Source organism: Trichosurus vulpecula, chromosome 4, assembly GCF_011100635.1.
Source record: "Trichosurus vulpecula isolate mTriVul1 chromosome 4, mTriVul1.pri, whole genome shotgun sequence".
NCBI classification, from domain to species: Eukaryota; Metazoa; Chordata; class Mammalia; order Diprotodontia; family Phalangeridae; genus Trichosurus; species Trichosurus vulpecula.
In genome coordinates, this window is record NC_050576.1 from 119,264,570 (window position 1) to 119,283,535 (window position 18,966).

An 18,966-nucleotide genomic window follows, 5' to 3' on the forward strand; every position below is an offset into this window, starting at 1 on the left:
AAATTTTAAATCACCTTTTCTGATTTCTAATTAAGACTCAATTTTCAATTACAGATTCAGTACCTCAAGACAAACACTTATGTGGATTCCAGATTCCTTTTTTTCCAGGTATTTCACATTTATATATCAAATATCTTCTTTAGAATTTTAACTCTTTGCCAGAGTAATAAAAAGAAAACTTTGCTTGGTCAACAAAAGTCTTTTTTTTTTTTCCCAATTAGATTTACATAAAAAGAATGTTAGCTGCTTTGAACATAGACTTTCTATATTCTGAATACAGGTTGTAGCTCATGTGTATTTGTTTTTTAGAGTCTTACTTGTAAAATAGAGGTCAGTATTTTAATAAATCACTACCTCCCCCTTTTCCCCAATGCAGGTAAAATATCTGAATTGTGAGCAATCTTATATATCATTTAGATAAACCTACTCATTTTATAAATAAGGAAAGTAAAGCTTAGAGACTTTTTAAGTGGCTTGTCCAAAATTGCTTGTCACTTTTAAGTGACTTGTAAGATCACCATCTCACTTTTTGAAGGATTTTTGTTTATAATCACTAAGAAATGATTTTTTGAAGGTGGCAGTATATATCTTGTATAACTATCATGATATGGAGAGACCTGTTTAATGGATTGTCTCTAGAATGAACTAATTTTACAGCTACTTAAAATAACTTTAATGACTGGACTTATTTAGGTCCACTCCTTATTTTGGGCTTTATTCATAAAAAACTTCATTTCAAGGTGGAAAGTCAAATACATTCATAATTAAAAGGTCGTAGGTGTCATTCAGAGTGAAATATACAATTGAAATGCTTTTGGAAATCTGGAATTAACCATGGCCTTGAATTCTTCATTAGAATGACTTTATTCAGGTACTTCATGCATTTGTATGATAACAAACTAGTATATCCAGCATGTTCCAAAAATCTTTAGTGCATTTTTGAGTTTTTTAAACTTTTATAGCTTAAAACTAGTGCATTTTTAAGTTTTTCAAACTTTTGTAGCTTAAAACTGGCATAAGAGTTTTGGGTGTGTGTGTGTGTGCGTGCGCGCATGCATGTGTATGTGTGTGTATTTATATATACTTTTAAAAATTGAGACATTATTCATAGATATACATATATGTATATATAACTATAGCCTAATGTATATCCTTCCAGTTTGCTGAGTGGGAGAATTTCAACCCTTAGAGATGAAACTGGTGCTGTAAGTATAATACTTTTGATTAAGCATAATATATTTCCAAATCAAAACTTAGTTTTGTACATACCATTTGTAGGTTCCTAAAATTAAAAACAGTTAACCATAGGTGGAATATAAGTGCTTAATTTTTTCCACCAAGTTTTTGATATATTTTGAGGCTACTAATAAACCTCAGGCTTTTGGCCTGGGAGAATTAAAATGTAGTTGTCAGAATCTAATTTATAGTTGCAGCTATGCTACTTGTTATATTGAGTATAATGAAATTGATGTAACTGCTCTAGGGTTTGTTCTGTGATACTTGACTTGGTATGTTAATTTAATGAATGCCATTTTTAAAGTATTTTTAGCCTTTTAAGAGCATGTATTCCCAATACCAGTGAAATTATAGGTCTAACTCAAAATTGTTAGGCCAGTTTTTCTTCATATTCCGTTACTCCAGTGAATCTGTGATCTCATCTGTCTGGTTTGCAAATTCTTGATGCCTTTCTGACTTTCATCTAACTTCAATAAATTGTCTGTTGGCCCTACCCAACGCTTTGGAGACATTCTTCTGGTTATCTTCATGTTGTGTAGTTACCCGGGGAGCAGCTAAGGCTATCCTTCAATATCTCTTGCTTTTTATATATTACTGGCTCATTTTTTTTCCTGTCAAACATTTCTTTGATGATAATCTTTACACTGTTCCCTTCTCATCCCCTCCATGATGTAATTCCTTGTTTGTAATGTTCTGCAGCCTGTTCATGATCTGTCTTTTTATATTGAGCTGAAACCTACCTTCTACAGCTTTGCCTCATACTCCTCATTTTGTCCTCTGGAGCCAAGTAGAACAAGTTAATTTTTCAGACAGGCCTTCAAACAAGTTAAGACAGTTTCTCTATCCCTTCCAAATCTTTTTTATTCCAGATTAAACTATCCTGGTTTGCTTTAGCCAATCTTCCTATGTCATGATCGTGAGGTCCATCACTGTTACCTTACCCTCATGTAATATTTTCCAGCTTATCAGTGTCCTTCCTAAAATATGATTCCCAGAGCTGAATGCAGTACTTCAGATATAGTCTGACCAGGAAAGAATACAGTAGGAGTATCACTTTTCTCCTGAAATTTTTACTATTACCTTTTTTAGCTGCTTTATTGCGTTGTTGATTCATTGAGTTCACAATTTACTAAAAACTTTTAAAACTTTTTCAGGCAAACTGTTCTCTAGCTGCACCTTTCCCAACTTGTGAAGTTGACTTTCTGAATCCAAGTGTAAGGCTTTGCATTTATTCCCATCTACTTCTATCAGATTGGACAATTATTTTATCCTTTCATGAGCTTTTGGGACCTTAAATATGTTGTACAATGGATCAGTTATGCTTCTGTCTTCTCTAAATTTGATAAATATGTAATCTATGTTTTCAAACATATAATTTATTTAAAAATGTTATCTAGCAAAACACCAAGCACAGATTGTTGAGGCAGTTCACTAGATACTATATACTTCTAGATTTATACCAGACCATTAATGACAACTCTGGATTCTGCCCTTTTCAAATCATTTAACTAATATCACCTAGCCCAAATCTCTTTATCTTTTTCACAATAATAGCAAGAAAGATTTTGGCATATGTTTGTTAAAATTTAAGTCATCTATGTATCTACAGCATTCTCTAGATCTACCAGTCTAGTAACCCTAGTAAAGCAGTTAAAAAGTGTAATTAGATGAGTCTGGCATGATCAGTCCTTGTGATCACAATTTCCTGATCTTAATGTTCAAAAATCAACCCTTAAATAATATTGGACTTGCTTTGCAGTGCATGTGCTGAAATTGGAATGAATCAGAAATGATAAATATGAAGAATTCAGAGAAACATGGAAAGACACCAAAGCCGGGGGAAAAAACATAATGAGTACAATATTACAAATGGAGAGAATGGTAAAATGAAACAGCATTATAAAATTATAATGACCATGCTTGGTCCTGGAGAAGAGTTGAGAAAATGTATTTCCTTCCCTTCATTGCACAAGTGAAGAGATTATATATATATATGTAATATAGCACATGTTGTCACATGTGGCTCATGTATATTGGTTTTACTGAACCATTTTCTCCCCTCTTTTTAAATTTTTGATACAAGGAAAGGCTTGGTCGGTAAAGGGGAGGGATATATTTGGAAATAAATGTGATATTTAAAATGCATTAGTTAATGTTATGTTTCTAGTTCTAGAAATTTTCCAAGAATTGAATTCATGTTCATTGAGTCTGCAGTTTGCAAAGTCCACAGTTCCTTTTTTGGAATATTAGGACTTTTACCATTCTATAGTTTTGTAGCATCTTTTCTATTCTTTATGATCTTTCACAATTCAAGAACAGTGTTTTAGCAATCATACTTGTCAGTTCATTTAATACTCTGGAATGCTGGGCCTTAATAGGACTTGAATTTATCAGGAGTGACTAGGTGTTCTCTTACTATCTCTTCTTAATTATATCTAGTTTCTTCTCCCTATTAGCCTTTTTTTTTTTTTCAGTTAAAAGATCAAAAGAAGACTTTGGATCTGTCTTCATTTTGGAGTCCATTATCACATCCAGTGGCTATGAAGGCTGCAGATGCAGGTGCTATGGAGTGCTTAGAGCAGGGGTGGGGAACCTTTGGCCTTGAGGCAATATATGACCTTCTAGGTGGTTGGGTGTAGCCTTTTGACTGAATCCAAGTTTTACAGAAGAAATCCTTTTATTAAGGGGATTTGTTCTGTGAAGTTTGGATTCAGTGAATCAGTCAAAGGGCCACACTAGAGGACCTAAAAGGCCACATGTGGCCTCTTGACCATCTTCTTTCTCCTTTGTTTTCACTCCTTGTCATTCCTGTATTGTAAGCAGAGGTACTGAAATCCAAATTTGTTTCTTAACTCCATCTTCATAACCACTGTTCACTTTCCAAGTGTTCCTTTCTCATCTGAAGCCCATGATTCCTCAGCACCAGTGACAAAGACACCACCATTGTCTCCAAGGTCTTTACTTTCTTGGCCAGGACTTGATGATTTTCACAGTGATTTTTGGATTTCTCCTGGCAATATCACTTATGCCCAGATGAAATTCATTTCCCATCCCACAACTCTCCTGTACTTTATAATCTCCAGAAACTCATCATTCTTATGCATCCTCAGTGCTTTCTCCCCCCGGGGTTTGGAGAGGGTGGAAGAGTGCACATTAGAGAACTCTTTCCAAATCTTCCACTATTTAAAGAAGATACTCGGGGCATGCACCTCATAATTTCCCACCCAGATGCTCTCCTGGGGTTCAGGATTTCCATAAACTCATCTCCTTTAAGAAGAAACAACTGTGTAAGTCATACCTCCTCAGATCATTTCTCACCCTGGCTACAGGACTTCACCATGTCCCGACACCCACGTATCTGCTTTTCAGCTTCTTTTTTATGTTCTTCCCCCATTAGATTATGACCTTCTTGAGGACAGGGACTATACTCTTATTTTTTTTGTATCCCCAGCACTTAGCACAGTGTTTATTGACTTGAAGTAGGTAGTAGTTCTTAGCTTTAACAGTTCTTGGGAAGTTCTCTTGCCACCTCCTAAATGCCAGCTCTCAAAATAGAGCAATTTCATTTGTCATTAGGTACCCTCTCAATAGGAAGTTACCTGTTGAAGCTCATTCTTTTTCCAAACCTCATTTCTGTGTGGTGGGTTTTTTCCAGGCTGAACTCCAGATTTTCTATACTCTATCTCCAGAAATCTCTTAATCCTAGAAGCTCCCTTCAGCCCTGGAATTCACACATCTGAAGTATGTTCCACCTTTGCAGCCTCTCCTGTTTGGGTTGTTTCTCTGAGAACAGGGGTGGGGAACCTGAGGCCTTTGAGGCCCCAGGTTCCCTACTCTTGTCTTAGATGCCATTTAAGTAGTGTGCTAGGCCAGATGTGTCTTTATTCCTTCGCAGGCTGCATTCAAGTTTCTTGATTTCATTCTTTCTTTTCAGCTTCTTTTTATGTGTTTTCTTCCCCTATTAGAATGTAAGCTCTTTGAGGGCAACAACTGTATTTCCTTTTGCTTGTATTTGTATTCCCAGGGCTTAGTACAGTGTTTGATACGTAGTAAACAGTTAAATGCTTGTTGACTCTTGACTAAGGATACCACCATCCTTGTAGTCACCCATGTTTCACAATTCTGCTGTTATTCTTGGCTCCACTTATGCCACTTATTCTGTCAGTTGCCAGATCTTGTCATATCTAGTTCCTTAACATCTTCACATCTGTCCCCTTCTTTACCTACACAGCCTCCACCTTAGTTCAAGCCATGATTTCCTCTAACCTAGACTATTTGAAATAGCCTCCTAATTGGTCTTTTGTCTTAAGTCTTTCCCCATTCCAGTCCATCCACTACACCTGTCAAAGTGATTTTCCTCAAGTGTAGCTATGACATTATACACTTAACTCAATAAATTCTAGTGGTTCCCTTTTACAGACAAGATCAAATATGAACTCTTCTGTTTGGAATTTAAAATTCTTTATAATCTGGTCCTGCCTTCATGCTATTCCTCACAAACAACATCATTGTCTTCTGAATTTGTTTCTTGGAATAGCTTTTAATGGTCAAGTTTTTGTTGTTTGCTCATTTTTCCAGTCTATTTCTTGACTTTGAACTTGGTGTTAAACTTGGGCTCTGCTCCTGGTGTGGAGAGAGGCACTATCCTAACTTCAGGCTTTTTTGTGCTGCCATTTTCATAGCTAATTCTGGGGGTCTACAAGTTTTTGCTGCTTCCAAGATGATGTTTGGTCTGCCCTCTGGTCTTTACCCAGGAAGGGCCCCTGATCCCCTGTAGCCACAAGTGCTAGAGCTCCTCTTGGCCCTGGAATTGTGATCGGGTTATCGTTTTTCATCATTTCCAGGTCAGTTTTTCTGATGAGATATTTCACATTTCTTGTATTTTTTCATTCTTTAGACTTTGTTTTATTTTTTCTTGATGTCTCATGGAGTTGTTAGCTTCTACTTCCCCAATTCTAATTTTTAAGGAATTATTTTCTTCAGTGAGCTTTTGTATATCTTTTTCCATTTGCCTAATTCTGCTTTTCAAGGAGTGTTCCTCTCTGCCTTGAAACTATGACCAAGGCCTTTGCTGTCTTGTGACCCTACCATAAGTGCTCCCCTCTGCCCTACAACTGCTGCCCAGAACTACTTATAGGTAGTAGAGTTGCCGATCAGGGACTTGAAGGAAAATTTAAGAGAGAAATCTTTAGATGTTCTTTAATACTAGTGTTTAGTATTCTCTCAAAAACAATAATACCTCCAGAAAAAAGTAAAATTACCAGAGGGCTTCAAACTGAAAAAAAAAATTGAGGGGGCAGGATCAATAACATGAATTCAAAAGAAGAGTTTACACTAGATGGTCCCTGTAAGGTTCAGAATTCCCCTGGCTGGGGAATCCTGTACCTCCCCCATAACTGTAGAGTGTTCTTTTTATACCAAAGAAAGAGGCCAAGCATCTCCAGATTGATTATAGGTAATAGTTTGGTCAATCATTGTGAATGCTTAAGAAATGGGCAATTTTTGGTCTGGGGCAGCAGCCAGACAGTTCAGTGGATTCTTGCTAAAGAACCCCCAAAATCCTCATGGTAATTATAGAAAACAAATGGAGGAGGAGCTTTAGAGAGTATCACTACTGATTGGTGGATATTTTTGGTTTTCTGCTTAGTGATGAGCTTGGGAGTTAAGCCAGTGTTATGCCTGAACATAAGTTTGTGTATTGATCATCTCCGGGTCACATATACATCATAGTATTCTTGTTACAGCTTTCATGGGTCATAGTATCTTAAGTTATGACTCAGTATCTAAAATATAATAAAGTATCTAAATTTTGATTGTTAACAGGTCACCATATTTGGGCTTCCACCTTTCACAGAGTTTTAAATTTTTATGGCTTTTCTCTTTTTACTGTATTTTATGGCTTTTTCTCAATATAGAAACCCCACAGTCCCTGAGGTGTCTCTTCTGACTTTAGGTCTGTGATCTAGTCCAACTATCTCTTTTGTGGAAGGGGAAATTGAGGTCCAGGGAGGTTAAAGGACTTGCCAAACATCACAAGAGTTAATCCCTGGCAGGAAAGGGATTCAAACTAAAGGTTTTTTAAAAAAATACAGCATTCTCCTATGTACCATGCTGGCCCAAGTCTAGAAAAAGGATTAATTTTGTTGTGGATGATTTTAATTTTGCAATGAATATCAGATATTTAGATTAAATATAAAATGTTAATGTTAATACTGCCCTAGGAAAAACCCTGGAATAGAGGAGCCAGAAGTGGGGGTTGAAAAGTCTTTTAGCTCGGGAGGCTGGGGAGATGGCCCCTCTTTTGGTGACAGAAGGAGACCAGTGCAGGAAGGCAGACATCCCAGAAAGCCCCACATTAGCAGTCCAGCTGGAGTTCCTGAGCCCTGGGTGGGGTGGAGCCAGCAAGCACAGGGGAATTGGCAGACACCAATGCAGACCTATGGCTGAGATCACCCAAGCTATATAGCGTAGCCCTAGGAGAAGAGACTTCCAGCAGCCAGACCACCCCTCCCCCACACCTCACACTGTGACACCCCCCTCCCCCCGGGGGAAATTCAGAAAGATTTCACTGTGCTTCTGTGTTTGGCATACATCAGCCAGCTTCAGCTTAGCATCAGGTCAGCTGTGGCAGTATATAGCTTCTAGCTGACAAAATCAGAGGCTGTGGTACACAAAGCCAGTAACCAGACCCCTAGCTCCCAATACAAGAATTTTGGGACAGAGCCCCCTGGGCCCCAGAAGCAGAGATCCACTTAAAAAGCAAGGAAAAAGACAACTACCATGAAGAAACAAGCTAGAAAAGTAAAAAAGACCTTGAATCGTATTATGGGGACAGACAAGATTGAAATATGAATTCAGAAGAGGACAGCATTGACAACTATACCCACATCTGAATCTTCAAAGGGAATATGATCTGGTTCGAAGCCCAAAAAGCATTCCTGGAAGAGTTCAAATAGGATTTTAAAAGCAAATTAGAGAGGTAAGAGAAGAATTACAGAGTCTAACAGGAGAAAATGAATCCTTGAAAAGTAAAATTGGCCAAATGGAGAGATGCAGAAGCTATTTAAGAAAATAATTAGTTAAGAATTAGAATTGGGCAGGTAAAAGCTAATGACTCTTATGAGGCATCAAGAATCAGTCAAACAAAATCTAAAGAATGAAAAAATAGAAGAAAATGTAAAATATCTCATTGGAAAAAACAACTGATCTGGAAAATAGATCCAGGAGAGAGTGTTGTGCTGAAACTGGATAAAGTGGTGCTAGATGATGTGAGGCAAAGGCATGTTCCCTGCACATCCCCAAGGGTGAGCCGTGGTTGGTTCCACTCTCAGTTCTCTGTGTTGGAGGTAGGGGTGATGAAGGCATTTAGTGCCACCACTACATAGTAAGGAGGCAGGGGCATAACACAGATCCAACAATTTTTGCCCAGCATGTGGTTAGAACTGTTAAGTAACTTATGAACAGCTGACAAAAGGGCAAGCAAGGGGACCTGATAGGTGTGGGGTTCCTGAGTAGTAGGTGTTGGGGCGGGGATGGCTAAGTTCCCTAATGGGGCAGGGATGGGCAGGGATGGCCAGGTCCCCTGTTGGGCCAATGGGATGGGGACCTGGTAAAGGCATCTTGGTCACAGTCAGGACTACCATCTCTCCCACATGCACCAACCCTACGCCATTCCAAGGGATAATGAGTCCCAGTATCTGAGAGACCAGGGCTCTCCAGGCAGGGTTGAAAGGGTCTTAGACTTTAAGATAGAGTTTGGGGTGCCAAGGGTCGGACTCGATTGTGTGGATACAGAGTAATGGATCCAAGCCCCCAATGCTGCCCGCCAGGATGCACAGGGAGCCACTAGGGTCAGTCGAGGGGAGGTTGTAGGCTGTGATACAAGGGCAGGCACACGTGGTTGGACATCCTGAAGTAGAACAGAGCAGGTAGCCTGCGTCTGCTGGTGGGCCCCCAAATAGGCCAGGCTGGGGCAAAAGGGTATTGAGGGGGAGATGTATATCTTTGGGGTTTTGGAAAGTCCAGGACTATTTGTTCCCTGTAGTGATTACCCAAGTAGAGCTTGGCTTGGGGACATGGGGATTGCGAGGGACTGCGCAAGGGGATAATAGGAAAATCAAGAAGAGGGTCAGGACAGTCTTAGCCCTTGGGGGTCCTCGAGGGGTTCTGCCTTCCATCGTGCGGATGCAGCTGCCTTCACATGGCTGTGGTGGAGCCAGACAGGAATGGACCAGAGGTTGTATGTTTCCGAATTAGGACAGAGTCCCCAGGCTGGAAGGGTTGGAGGTGGTCTGAAGTCGGAATAGGCGGGGCTTCCTGGACAGATTTATGAAGCTGAGACTGGGTATGTTGCAGATCCTGTAGGAACTTAATGAGGGAAGCATTAATAGGAGGGGGCTGCCCAAAAAGAATTTCAAAAGGGGTCAAACCAAGTTTATTAGGGGTGCATCGGCTGTGGAGCAAGGCCAGAGGGAGCAGAGTGACCCTGTTCTCCTGGGTTTCCAGGATAAGTTTAGATAGAAACTCTTTAAGGGTGCAGTTTGCTTGCTCAACCTGACCAGAGCTCTGGGTCCTGTAGGCACAATGCAATTTCCATTCCGCCCCTAAAGTTCTGGCCACACCCTGAGAAACTTTGGCAACAAAGCTAGGGCCATTATTTGAGCCAGTGCTAAGGGGAAGGCTAAAACGGGGGATCAATTCATTCAAGAGTTTCTTTACAACCACTGGGGTTGTCTCTTTCTTCAGTAAAGACCAAGAGACATTTAAAACCCGCTGCTGGTGGTTTGACTTCAGTAAAATCTACTTCCCAATGTTCCCCAGGTTGCGTTCCCCACAGCCTTACCCCAGCGGAGCTGTCTTTGCCTGTTTTGCGTTCACTTGGGCACAGGATGCCTATCTGGTGACTGTGCTAGTATCAAGATGGGGGATGTAATATCTGTCCCTGAGTAGTACCCCAAGCTTTCGCGACACCAGGGTGTGATCTGATGGAGTCTTCCCACCCAATCCCTCCCCAAGACCTCAGGAACAGAAGTTTGGCCATCTCCCAAAACCCACCACCCTGACTCGTTCTTCCCCTCCCCGCCCTTTTTTTTTTGGCCGTGAAGCAATCATCCGAGGGTGAATAGGAGGGAGGAGGGGTGAACGGTGGCAGAGGGGAGGGGGTCTGAAACAAAAAGAAGGGGGGGCAGCATCCGAGAGGGATGCTGCCCGGGCACAACTTCATGATAATAGCATTTTCTGACAAATACCTTTTCTTTTTAAAGCTTTACCAGGACCTCACAATCAAATTTTAATTTTTAAAAGTATGTCCTAAAAGCCAGTTATTAAAAATTAGTCCTATTGACTTTAAAAGCCAGGTTCAGAGGTCAGCTAGTTTCTGACCCCACTGTTCTCTCTCTCTTTCAGTAAACTTCCACTTCCAGGCTTTCCCAACTTATTGTACAAATAGGGATCCCAGTACTGCAGCTACAAAACCTGGAAGTTTATTACTTCTTAAATTAAACTTCTTTAAAGGACATGGTCATATATAATAATTTAACAGTTTCCTAATCCCTTCATTATTTTAACAGTACAATTGTAAATCTAACAACACTTAGAGAAATTGCCTCTCTAACAACACAGATGAACTTAACAGTTGTTTACCAAACAATATAACAAAATTTTTAGAAATACAACAATACCATAAACAGATGTCATGTATTTAAACCTTTTAAAATCATAATTAATTAATTACCAATCTGGCTGGATATATTTCCACCTTCATCTTATCACCATTGTCATAAACTTCACATCTGAGAAAATTCACATATGAAGCAATTCTAATTAACTCAGGTGTTTGTTTTTGTCAATTAATGTACCAAATACTTTTACAATTATATGATTCTCGTATTATTTCTAGGAGTGAATCCCCTCACTGAACAGTGAATTAACTTTCTTAGGGCCACACAATTCTAATATCACTGGCCCTTAAAAAAATTATTATCCACAATTTCATGTATTTCCTTAATTTTTCAATTCCCCATTCATGTCCACATTTTGAAAATTTTACAAACAATTTTGAATCACCTGTTATAACCAGGTCAGTTTAAAGTGACATACTGGACCAGTATTCATATTAAATTTAATAGAACCCATTCACAGATCTAGTCCAAAGAGTGGGTGGGAATAATCCCTTCCATCTCTCTATAACTTCATCTATTGGGTTTTTTAACTCAGGCTATCAAGCCTTTTACTCCAAGCTGCTTGCTCAAGATTTTAATTTACTAATCTTCCACTTTTATCACAGTTTCTCATTTCCTTTTCCCATAAACTTTAGTGACAAGCAGTAAAATGAACACTAATTTACCTTAAGCATTAAATTAGGAATGACACATTTTCACTTTTCACATTTAGTTCAATTCTTTTCTGGTTGGGTCCCATTACACAAAAACTTTTCTCCTTTATGTAGGTAGAAAAAAGGTTAAAATACTTGTCTAGCTGCCTCCCTTTGATCTGAGAGAAAAGTTTCCCCCCCCCTTCTTTCTTCCTTCTCTCTGTAACCCTTTCTTATCTTGAAACTTTTTTTTAATGTAAAGAAGTTTTCCCATGTACCTTTAAGTCTTCCTCCTGCTCAGATAACTCTGCCTTTTGAGGGGAGGTTATAATAAACATCCAAAATCCCTGAGAACTCGGTCTTAACACTTCTCAGGCTTTCTTTTCTCACATACCTTGTTTTCTCCCCATTTTCAACATAAATCAATCTCCCACCCCACAACTAGGCTTTAACTTGAGGGTATTTCTTCTTACGATGGTAAACTTTAACCAGACCATGGACACATAGCCTGCTCTGCTCCCTCCTCAGGAATGCCAGTGGGATAGGGAGGGGCAAGGGGGGGTTTACTGACTGCCTCCGCAGCTGCTGCTGCTGCTTCTGACAGGCTACTCTCACTCATTCACACAGACACACACAAACAGACACAAATAGACACACAGAAACACACAGACACAAAACGGAGAGACACCCTGGGACAGAAACCAGAAACCAGAAATGGGTGGGGGCCTGATGTCTCTAGGAGCGCCCGGGAGATTGGTGTATTCCCACTGAACACTTAAGCTGTGTCTGGCCCCAAATCTCCACCACAATCAGAAGGGAATTCCCACCAGAAATCTGACTTACCTCTGGGGCTCTGGAACTTCTTAGAGGCCGGCCCCCCTGGAGGCCTGGATCCACAAGAGTCTGAATAGGGGGCAGTTTGGTGTCTGGGGGTGGGTTAGTTCTCCCTCTCGAGCTCTGGGGCTCTGGAATGTCACAGAGGCCAGCTCCCCTGGAGGTCGGGACGAGGAGACACCCACCACCGGAGGATTAGACCCCTCCTGGCCCGGGTCTCAGGGGGTGCTACACGCCACCCCCAAATATCGCTGGGGTCTCCAGAAATGTGCCGAAAAAAGCGAGCGAGACCCGGATATAAGTTTTGATGTGGATTTATTTAAGCACGCAACTGTTCAAAGTAAAGATTCAAATCAAACAGTCCCAAGCAGGTGTAGGGTCAGGTTATTTAAAGGAAAAAAGCACAAACTGATTTCCGTGGAGATGGGAACACAAACAGTGGGGTCCGTGGAGATGGGAGCACAAGTGGTCAAGCTGGGGTAAGATGGAGGGTAAACTGGGGGCCAGGGCACAACAAGGGAATCTTAAGAATTATTGGTCTACTGGAAAGCCATGATGAGAAAAAGAGCCTGGACTGTATCTTCCAGGAAATCATCAAGGATGACTTCCCGGAGGTCCTAGAACCAGAGAGTAAAATAGTCATCGAAAGAATCCACTGATCACTCCCTGAAAGAGATCCCAAATTGAAAACTCCAAGGCATATTGTAGCCAAATTCTACAGTTATCAGGTCAAGGAGAAAATACTGGAAGCAGCCAGAAAGGAACAATTCCAATATCATGGAAGTACAGTCAAGATCATGCAGGCCCTTACAGCTTCAATATTAAAAGAGAGGAGCAATTGGAATATGATATTCTGAAAGGCAAAGGAACTTGGACTCCAACCAAGGATCAACTATCCAGCAAAATTGAACATAATCTTTCAGGCAAGGAGATGGACATTCAATGAAATAAGAGAATTCCAGACCTTCCTGATGAAAGTGTTGATGTTTTAAAAATAGGAAACTCTGCTTTGAAAGCCATAATATCTTTTAGAGAACATGTTGATATTTTACAACTCAAATTCAGCAGATTCTGGTAGAATGCGTTTATGAATTATATTTCGTAGCATTTATGTTTCAACAGTCCGACTAGCAGCTTCTGTAGGGGTGTAAGATCCACCCACAGCCAGCACCCAGAAAGCTGCCAACAGCACAGGTTCTTTTGATCTGCTTAACTAAGGAAAGCAAGGTGAAGGGATTGACAAGCTTACTTTAATTCAGCATACAAATATCATTCACTTAGTTCAGGGGAAGAGACCAGCACACTGAACTTCAGAGCAAATTACAAACATCAACAGACAGACCAAATACAGATTCATAGTTAACAACATCTAGGTTCAGCCCGAGAGCTCAGAACAAGGGCTGGCCCAGAGTCATGCGTGCCACCACGGCTGCGGGGAAGAGCTCCAAAGAAGAAAAGGCCAACCCCTGGTTTTATTTCTTTTTCAGCGTCAGGGGTGAGTCACACATGCGACTCACCCATGTGACCTAAAATCATCACAAAGAGGTGACTTAAACCCACGTGGTCTAAGAGCTTCTGATGTCCCAAGCCTATCGCTCAAACTCCTTTGTAAACTAGGCCCTCCCCTGAGTTAGCCCCACCTTGGGCCCCACCTTAGTTACCAATTCACACCCACATAGGTTTTACACCTAATAGGGGTTTGGGCCTGGGGCTTAGCACCTAGTAAGGCTCAATGAAATACACCGAATTACTCAAAGGAAACAAACCAAACTCTTCAAGGGCACTTGTTGAACTAAGTGCTAAGGAGCCCATTTTGCTTACCAACACAATTTAATACTTTGAATTTCTGGTTTATGAGTAACTGTCCCATATATCAAATATAGGCTATACAAGTTGCTCCCCTCATATCTCCCCACTTCCATATCCTGTTCCCCGTCTGGTTTTTATAAAGCCTACATATGGCTTATAATTATATTTTTCACATTTCTCTTCCCAAAGATTTAATTTTTTTCCCTCAAAGTTAGACTCAGTTTTCAACTTGTGAATGCTGCTGCTGCAAAGGCAGCTCAGTGTCTAATGGAATCAAGAAAACCTGGTTTCAGATCTTACCTATGGCATTTACTGTGAGCATGGACAACTTAGTTAACCTTTGAACTTCAATTTTCTGTTCTATGAAATGAAGATAATATTAACTATAATAATACCACAAACCTGTTGTGAGATTCAACTGAGTTTTTTTGTGGTAACTTTCTGTGGTTATTTTTCATTATATGTTTAAATTTTCTTACCTTTCTAAAAGAGTTCTTTTTAATTTTAAAGCTTCTTAGAGGTGGCCAATATTTTGTCTAGCAGTACTTTTGATTTCAGAAATGATATATATTAATTATTAATTACTCTTCATATCACCCAGAGAAGCATATTTGTTTTGATATTCTTATTTTGCCTTGGAAGATCTTAAATTAGTTCTTTGTTCCATATTTCACTAACCTGCAAAGAAATCTTTTTCCCCTATCCTGAGAATGCATTACATTATTCTTTTTTAATTATTCTAAATAAAGTAAAATAATTGTTCTCTTCTTTACCATATATTTTAATAGCATTTTATTTTTTCCGCAATTACACATCAAGACAATTTTTAGTATTCATTTTTACAGGGTTTTGAGTTACAAATTTTTCTTCCTTCCTCTCTCCCCTCCACTCTTCCTAAAACAGTAGGCAATTTGATATAGGTTATACATGCATTATCACATAAAACCTATTTCCATATTAGTCATATTTGTGAAAGAAAAAACAAAAAAGAATAAAGTGAAAAAAGTATGCTTCAGTCTGCATTCAGAATCCATCAGTTCTTTATCTAGATGTGGATAGCATTTCCTTTGTAAGTCCTTTGTACTGGTCTTGGATTATTGTGTTGCTGAGAAGAGCTGAGTCCTTCATAGTTAATCATCACACAATGTAGCTGATACTGTGTACAATATTTTTCCTGGTTCTGCTCATTTCCCTTTGCATCAGTTTGTACAAATCTTTCCAGGTTTTTCTGAAATCTGCCTATTCATCATTTCTTATTGCACAATAATATTCCATTATATTCATATACTATAGCTTGTTCAGCCATTCCCCAATTGATGGGCATCCCCTCAATTTCCTATGTTTTGCCACTATCAAAAGGGCTGCTATAAATATTTTTGCACATGTAGGTCCTTTTCCTCTTTTATGGTATTTTTGGCATACAGACCTAGTAGTGGTAATGCTGGATCAAAGGGTCTGCGCAGTTTGGTTGCCCTTTGGGCATAGTGCCAAATTGCTTTCCAGACGCGTTGGATTAGTTCACAGTTCTGGTAACAGTGCATTAGTGCCCCAGTTTTCCCACATCCTTTCCAACGTGTATCATTTTCTATCTCTCTATTTTCCCTGGGGCTTTTCTGAGAGAGGCACACTGCTTTTGTTGCCTCTGGACAGAGAGTCTTGCAGGCTACATATATGCTTCTTGCCATTCTTTGGTTGAGTTGGGAGGGTGAGCGTGTTACTCTTAACAGATGCTGGCTTTGTGGTATGACTCCTTTTCTGTTGTCTTCAGATAGCTTCTGGCTCACTTTTCATGTAGTTCTGGGGTGGTTAAACTTACTGGATTTTTTTGGTCATTATTTTGTTCACTTTGAACTTCAGGGTTTTGCCAGGTATGTGGGAATTTGGTGATTTATCTCCCATTCAGAAAGCCATTTTAGCTTTGAAGGATAGTATAACATTAGAAATCACCCTTGACCCTCTACCCCTGCCTTCTGTGGGCTAACCCTCTAGTGACCAAGCTCTATTTAACCTACTTGGCAGTGGACGTGGAAGCTGGGATAGTCACCTCAGAGCATGTGTATAAAAGGAAAAAAAAAACATTTTTAACAATTAGGTCCCCCCAAAGTGGAATAGCAGCCTTGGGAGAGTAGTGAGTGGATGAACAGCTTGTCAGATATTATAGGGTAAATTTTTTCTCAGGTTGGACTAGATAACCAAATCTAAGATTTTGTGTTAATTTTTATATGAAGTATGAATATTTAATAGGAATGAACCAGAAGTAATTTGTCCTTCATAGCATTTATTTAGGGACATTTTTGACTGACAGAGTACCTATAGAGAATAATTACATCTGCTATATTCTTAATTTTCAAATGAATAAACTTTTCCATCAGTTTGATTACTTAGGATGTCCATGTATAGAATCATTTTTTGTATTTGACATAATAGAATTAGAAGACTGAATTGTATTAATGTTAATATAAATATGCATAATATAATAGGTAATACACATACAATAAATAATAAAATAAAGCTTTTTTTTAACCAGATATTTATTGATAGAGATCCAGCAGCATTTGCACCCATTTTAAACTTTCTTCGAACTAAAGAGCTTGACTTACGGTGAGAAACACATCTATTTATTAAATTTCATTGTTTATGTGTCTAAAAATTTTTGGACCTATTTGATAAAACGGGGGGGAGGAGGGCCTGAGTTACATGGTTTTATGTTTTGTCCATGGAGTCCTGCTGGGCGTTACTACTTTGGCGTGTTTAATTTTTTTTTCCCTTCTACTTAGTCGTAGATAGTTATCCTGGAGGAATTATTTTGATCACCTTTTCTGCTTTTGGTTTCTGTTTTATTTTAATTCCTCAAGATTAATGCTCAGCAAGGGATCTTTTAATCCTTTTTGATATATAATTTTATACTATAAAACTAAAATGGAGCTAAAATTCTATTTTGCTCAAATATAATTTAGACTGTTCAGTAACTGTCTTGGTCATTCATTTGCATTTGTACTACTTTATGAATTCTGCTTTTTCTTTGTATGTTTTCCATATTATCAGGGTGAAACAACACTAAGTTTACTTTAACATCCTATAGTTTTGGCTGCTCTGCAGTTCACCTATAGGGCTAATCAGTTTATTTGTGCCTGCTGCCTGATTTCCTTAGACCTGCTGTCCTATTTCATTCAGTCCTGGTCATGGGCTCATGTAAATTTTCAGAATTCCTCATGTTGAGTGAGGTTATAGTGCATTGCACATGGTAGGCACTTAATAAATATTTGCTTAATTACATAATATTGCAGACAAGAATACAGTTATTGAAAATTAACCTTTTGCTCCATAATTCATCTTTCACATCATAGCTGTCCATGTCATTCCTTATCTAGATATCTTGTATCCAAAGATATTGATCTTTGTCCTCAATTAAACACTTATATTCTTTTATTATTGGTTTCTGAGAGTTCTAGGCTCATTAGAAAAGGCTGATTTTGCCCTGCTAGTACTATATACACCCAGAAACTATATACACCTTGGTCCCATGGAAGCTGTATCACAGGTAACACCAACTAGGCCAAGTGTATGACAGGTAAACACACGGGGGAGGGGAGGGCTGCTAGCAGGTGTTCTAGCACAGGTTCACTCTTGATCTGGGCAGACAGGAAGACAGTAACAGAATCATAATAAAGGGTTAATAAGCTTACTTTATTCTAGTCTAGTCTTCTCAAGGGGGCTGCTGATAATGGGAGCACCAACTCTTACAGCTTTCCTAATCACTCTTTTTGAAGGAGCCGGCAAGAATAGGAGCACAACTCCTAGCATCTCCTAAGCTTTGATGGGGGAGCAATCAAGGGATGCACAGCATTCTACCTTGTGCATTCAGATTCCCCACTAAGCCTCAATGTCAATAGTAACTGTTTCTCTTTTGACTAGCAACCCTGAGCGTCTTCCCCTCCCAATTTGGTTATTATTATTTTTTTAAATTAAAGGGGTCTTCCCTTGACTCACTTATTAAAGAGGCCTATTCACTGAAAGGGCATTACCTCACTCAAAGTGAGAACCTGCAAAAGGGCCCAGGTCTCTCACTGCATCCTGGGCATCCTCATAAATATCTGGCCACTGGACCCAGATGGCTCTGGAGGAGAATGTGAGGCTGGTGACCTTGCAGTCAAAATCAACTTCAAGTCATGTTATCATTTCCCTAATGTCATGGTCCTTTTCAAAAATGAAGGACAAACACAACCTGTGAGTAGTCCGAGCTGCCCGAGTGGGGACCCAGCCAGCTGGGTAACTCAGCTCTCCCTCTCTTCCTCTCCCCCCACCTCTCCTTCTCCTAAGGAAGCTACTTCCGATTTTAATTATTTAGTTCCTCTACATAGGTGAGACTTTATAAGTGGTTCTTTTAAGAGTGGGTCTCTATGTATAGTTTTCCATATTACTAAGGACGAAGATAAGTTTGACAAATGATAGCTCTTTTGATATTTTTTGGACCAGGAACCCTTATTGTAAAAATCATTTTCTTTTTTCCTCTGAAGTGGAAAACCAAGTATTGATAGTAAAGGGACTTTATTTTTATTATTTCTTTGTAGGGGAGTGAGTATTAATGTTCTCAGACATGAAGCTGAATTTTATGGAATTACTCCATTAGGTATGTTTCCCCCATTAAATAAACTATGCAATTGTAATTGGATCCATGGTTTTGTGCTTTGTATTTCATGTTTCTATAAACCTTAACTTTTGCTGGAAAAGTTAATGCTTGTTTTTTAAAATTTCTCCAAAGTAGTAAGAAAATT

General features: G+C 39.3%; 1 protein-coding gene across 3 annotated transcripts in view; it reads left to right on the forward strand.

Moving 5' to 3' along the window:
• Positions 1-18,966, forward strand: part of KCTD3 (potassium channel tetramerization domain containing 3) — an 81,016-nt gene that overhangs the window by 16,764 nt on the left and 45,286 nt on the right. For 2 of the 3 annotated variants that reach the window (XM_036756060.1, XM_036756061.1), the window contains exons 2-5: positions 55-108; positions 1,160-1,205; positions 16,719-16,792; positions 18,763-18,821. In XM_036756060.1, coding sequence (XP_036611955.1) covers positions 55-108; positions 1,160-1,205; positions 16,719-16,792; positions 18,763-18,821 — 233 coding nt within the window. Of the gene's footprint in view, positions 1-54; positions 109-1,159; positions 1,206-3,053; positions 3,118-16,718; positions 16,793-18,762; positions 18,822-18,966 lie in introns of those variants that run through there. The other variant, XM_036756062.1, reaches the window with a different exon arrangement.